Genomic DNA, 5,391 nt, shown 5'->3' on the forward strand with positions numbered 1-5,391 from the left:
GAGAGAGAAGAGAGAGAAGGTAGAGGGCTGAGAGAGATGGAGAGAGAGAAGAGTGAGAGAGTGAGAGGAGAAAGAAGAAAGAAGAACGAAAGAAAGAAACCCAGAGAGCGAGAGGACCATAGAAAGAGAGAAGACAGAGAGAGAGAGAGGAGGACACAGACATTAGACAGGAGAGAAAGACAGAGAGACGAGAGCAGAATTCAGGCGATACCCGCTATATTTAACTCCAAATCCAGAAAAGAGCCGTTTTTTAAATTCTACCCACCCACCTAAAAGGAAGTGATTCCCAAACCTTCCATAACAAAGCCATCACCACAGAGAGATGAACCTGGAGAAGAGTTCCCTAAGCAAGCTGGTCCTGGGGCTCTGTTCACAAACACAAACAGACCCCACAGAGTCCCAGGACAACAGCACAATTAGACCCAACCAAATCATGAGAAAACAACAAGATAATTATTTTCAATGTGTCAAGTAATTAACATAAAACCAGAGCAAACTAGAATGCTATTTTGCCCAAAACAGGGAGTACACAGTGGAAGAATACCTGACCACTGTGACTAACCCAAACTTAAGGAAAGCTTTGACTATGTAGAGACTCAGTGAGCATAGCCTTGCTATTGAGAAAGGCCACCGTAGGCAGACCTGGCTCTCAAGAGAAGACAGACTATGTGCACACTGCCCACAAAATGAGGTGGAAACTGAGCTGCACTTCCTAACCTCCTGCCTAATGTATGTCCATATTAGAGACACATATTTCCCTCAGATTACACAGATCCAAAAAGAATTTAAAAACAAACCCGATTTTGATAAACTCCCACATCTACTGGGTGAAATACCACAGTGTGGAATCACAGCAGCAAGATTTGTGACCTGTTGCCACAAGAAAAGGGCAACCAGTGAAGAACAAACACCAATGTAAATACAACCCATATTTATGTTGATTTATAATTATTATTTTCCCTTTTGTACTTTAACTATTTGTACATCATTATAACACTGTATATAAACATACTATGACATTTGAAAGGTCTTTATTCTTTTGGAACTTCTGTGAGTGTAATGTTTACTGTTCATTTTTATTGTTTATTTCACTTTTGTATAATATCTACTTCACTTGCTTCGGCAATGTTAACATATGTTTCCAATGCCAATAAAGCTCCTTGTATTGAATTGACTTGAATTGAGAGAGACATAGAGAGAAAGAGAGAGAGAAACAGAGAGATAGAAAGAGAGAGAGAAACAGAGAGATAGACAGAGAGAGAGATAGCCAGAGACAGAGAGAGACAGAATGAGAGATAGAGAGAGAATGAGAGATAGAGAGACAGAGACACACATAGACAGAGACAGACAGAGACAGAGACACACATAGACAGAGACAGACAGAGACAGAGACACACATAGACAGAGACAGACAGAGACAGAGACACACATAGACAGAGACAGACAGAGACAGAGACACACATAGACAGAGACACACAGACAGAGACACACATAGACAGAGACAGAGAGAAACAGAGACAGAGACAGAGAGAGAGACACACATAGACAGAGAGAGATAGAGACACACATAGACAGAGACAGAGAGAGATAGAGACACACATAGACAGAGAGAGAGAGAGATAGAGACACACATAGACAGAGACAGAGAGAAACAGAGACAGAGACAGAGAGAGAGACACACATAGACAGCGAGAGAGAGAGATAGAGACACACATAGACAGAGAGAGATAGAGACACACATAGACAGAGACCCACATAGACAGAGACAGAGAGAGACAGAGACAGAGACAAACATAGACAGAGACAGAGACACACATAGACAGAGAGAGAGAGATAGAGACACACATAGACAGAGACAGACAAAGACAGACAGAGACAGAGACAGAGAGAGAGAGAGAGAGAGAGAGAGAGAGACAGAGACAGAGACAGAGAGAGAGAGACAGAGACACAGAGAGAGAGACAGAGACATAGACAGAGACATAGACAGAGACAGACAGAGACAGACAGAGACAGAGACAGAGACAGACAGAGAGACAGAGACAGACAGAGACAGACAGAGACAGAGACAGACAGAGAGACAGAGAGAGACAGAGACAGACAGAGACAGAGAGACAGAAGGCTTGGTCTTTACCTGGCATGCACTCCATGACACGTGGTGGGCTGGGGGAGAGGGAGGTGAACTGGGTTGGGGATTCTGCCCCCTCACAGTCACACTTACAGGCTCGTCCTGTCCATGTCTCAGTCACCTCCTCCCCCTGAAACACAGAGAGGGAGAGATGGAACATTAGTCTCTAAGGCCAGGGCAGGGTTCTTCAACTCAGCTCCTGGAGAACTACTTGCAGCTGGGTGTGAAGTAAAGCAGGCCCACCCAGAGGCTCTGCAGGACAGGAGCTGGAGAAGACCTCTGCCTTAGGTTGGAGGACATCAGTCAATTCACACACACATTACATTATCAATATGTTTGATGATCAATCACTAGATTTGATTCCACCTACCTCCTGAGCGTGTACACGGATTAGAACTGTTGAGACAGACCCCCAGCGTAGCAGAGACAGACCCCCAGCGCAGCACAGAGGCAGGCCCCCAGCGCAGCACAGAGACAGACCCCCAGTGCAGCACAGAGACAGAACATTAGATTTTAAAGACAGAAACACTTTCCAACCAAAACAAGTCTCTCATATTCTAAACATGTGCAGTCTGTCCATTCCACAGTCTGACTACTAGACCACAAATAATCAGCATATTATTCAGAGAAGCATGTCGTCTGGTGAGGGATTTGAATATTGGGAAACCAGACACACAACTGCTACAGTAAAACTATAACAATTAACCTACTTATAACAAAAATACCAACAAACAAAACACATTTCTTTCTTTCAGTATTCAATCCAACACCAATATGTTTCTTTCAGTATTCAATCCAACACCAATATGTTTCTTTCAGTATTCAATCCAACACCAATATGTTTCTTTCAGTATTCAATCCAACACCAATATGTTTCTTTCAGTATTCAATCCAACACCAATATGTTTCTTTCAGTATTCAATCCAACACCAATATGTTTCTTTCAGTATTCAATCCAACACCAATATGTTTCCTTCAGTATTCAATCCAACACCAATATGTTTCCTTCAGTATTCAATCCAACACCAATATGTTTCCTTCAGTATTCAATCCAACACCAATATGTTTCTTTCAGTATTCAATCCAACACCAATATGTTTCCTTCAGTATTCAATCCAACACCAATATGTTTCTTTCAGTATTCAATCCAACACCAATATGTTTCCTTCAGTATTCAATCCAACACCAATATGTTTCCTTCGGTATTCAATCCAAAACCAATATGTTTCCTTCAGTATTCAATCCAACACCAATATGTTTCCTTCAGTATTCAATCCAACACCAATATGTTTCTTTCAGTATTCAATCCAACACCAATATGTTTCTTTCAGTATTCAATCCAACACCAATATGTTTCCTTCAGTATTCAATCCAACACCAATATGTTTCCTTCAGTATTCAATCCAACACCAATATGTTTCTTTCAGTATTCAATCCAACACCAATATGTTTCCTTCAGTATTCAATCCAACACCAATATGTTTCTTTCAGTATTCAATCCAACACCAATATGTTTCCTTCAGTATTCAATCCAACACCAATATGTTTCCTTCAGTATTCAATCCAACACCAATATGTTTCTTTCAGTATTCAATCCAACACCAATATGTTTCCTTCAGTATTCAATCCAACACCAATATGTTTCCTTCGGTATTCAATCCAAAACCAATATGTTTCCTTCAGTATTCAATCCAACACCAATATGTTTCCTTCAGTATTCAATCCAACACCAATATGTTTCTTTCAGTATTCAATCCAACACCAATATGTTTCCTTCAGTATTCAATCCAACACCAATATGTTTCCTTCAGTATTCAATCCAACACCAATATGTTTCCTTCAGTATTCAATCCAACACCAATATGTTTCCTTCAGTATTCAATCCAACACCAATATGTTTCTTTCAGTATTCAATCCAACACCAATATGTTTATTTCAGTATTCAATCCAACACCAATATGTTTCCTTCAGTATTCAATCCAACACCAATATGTTTCCTTCAGTATTCAATCCAACACCAATATGTTTCCTTCAGTATTCAATCCAACACCAATATGTTTCTTTCAGTATTCAATCCAACACCAATATGTTTCTTTCAGTATTCAATCCAACACCAATATGTTTCCTTCAGTATTCAATCCAACACCAATATGTTTCTTTCAGTATTCAATCCAACACCAATATGTTTCCTTCAGTATTCAATCCAACACCAATATGTTTCTTTCAGTATTCAATCCAACACCAATATGTTTCCTTCAGTATTCAATCCAACACCAATATGTTTCCTTCAGTATTAAATCCAACACCGATATGTTTCCTTCAGTATTCAATCCAACACCAATATGTTTCCTTCAGTATTCAATCCAACACCAATATGTTTCCTTCAGTATTCAATCCAACACCAATATGTTTCCTTCAGTATTCAATCCAACACCAATATGTTTCCTTCAGTATTCAATCCAACACCAATATGTTTCCTTCAGTATTCAATCCAACACCAATATGTTTCTTTCAGTATTCAATCCAACACCAATATGTTTCTTTCAGTATTCAATCCAACACCAATCAACCGATATGTGAAAATATTTGACAGTGTGTAGTAAAGATGTACAAGCATTCAACCCACCACTCTAGAAGCCTATAGTCTGAGGTCATGCTTTGATCAAGCTCACCATCCAGAGACACACGGACATAATGAGGGAAGGCAAAGGCAAAGAAGAGACAAACATACCGTTAGACACAAGCAGGAGGGCCAACAGAACACACTGTCCATGGGATTCCATCTTCATGCCTACACAGTGACAGGACCACACTGAAGCACTCTACTGTAGCCACTCTGACAGCACGAGGGCTGGATTAGGATAATCCACAGGACACTAATGGCCAGTAATACCCTTTATCTCCTCACAAAGTCCCTCCCTCATCTGTTGAGGGCCAGTTGGGAAAATGCAATGAGGAAACAGTAATGCAATGTGTAATGTACCAGAGCAGGGTCCTAATGGCTGGATCCCCTGAAGGGGCCCAGCTGCTATACCCTGTCACCCATATCATGGAGCAGAAGGTGTGTTCAAGGCATTTGGGGTTGTCTATTTTAGGAAATGATTTATTTACAGAATAAGGGGAATAGTGTGTGTGCGTGGGTTCGACTTAACAACAAACCCCAGACTTTCTGGATAAGGTTTTCATTATTTTCCGACCAGGAAGTACCATTTTTATTTATAAAGATAAATAGGTTCTCTGATTGGTCAGGTGGGTTAACGTGTCAA

The 5,391-nt window shown here is 40.4% G+C and overlaps 1 protein-coding gene across 1 annotated transcript in view; it reads right to left on the reverse strand.

Annotated features, from left to right (window-relative positions):
- LOC109876950 (retinoschisin) overlaps positions 1 to 5,072 on the reverse strand; it is a 15,455-nt gene extending 10,383 nt beyond the window's left edge. The window contains exons 1-3 of the mRNA XM_031821891.1: positions 4,857 to 5,072; positions 2,496 to 2,521; positions 2,132 to 2,255 (exon numbers count right to left, since the gene is read on the reverse strand). Of these exons, the coding sequence (XP_031677751.1) occupies positions 2,132 to 2,255; positions 2,496 to 2,521; positions 4,857 to 4,914 (208 nt within the window). The 5' untranslated portion in view covers positions 4,915 to 5,072. The remainder of the gene's footprint in view (positions 1 to 2,131; positions 2,256 to 2,495; positions 2,522 to 4,856) is intronic.
- Between the last annotated feature and the right edge of the window lie 319 nt (positions 5,073 to 5,391).

This window comes from Oncorhynchus kisutch, unplaced genomic scaffold, assembly GCF_002021735.2.
Source record: "Oncorhynchus kisutch isolate 150728-3 unplaced genomic scaffold, Okis_V2 scaffold4027, whole genome shotgun sequence".
Lineage (NCBI taxonomy): Eukaryota > Metazoa > Chordata > Actinopteri > Salmoniformes > Salmonidae > Oncorhynchus > Oncorhynchus kisutch.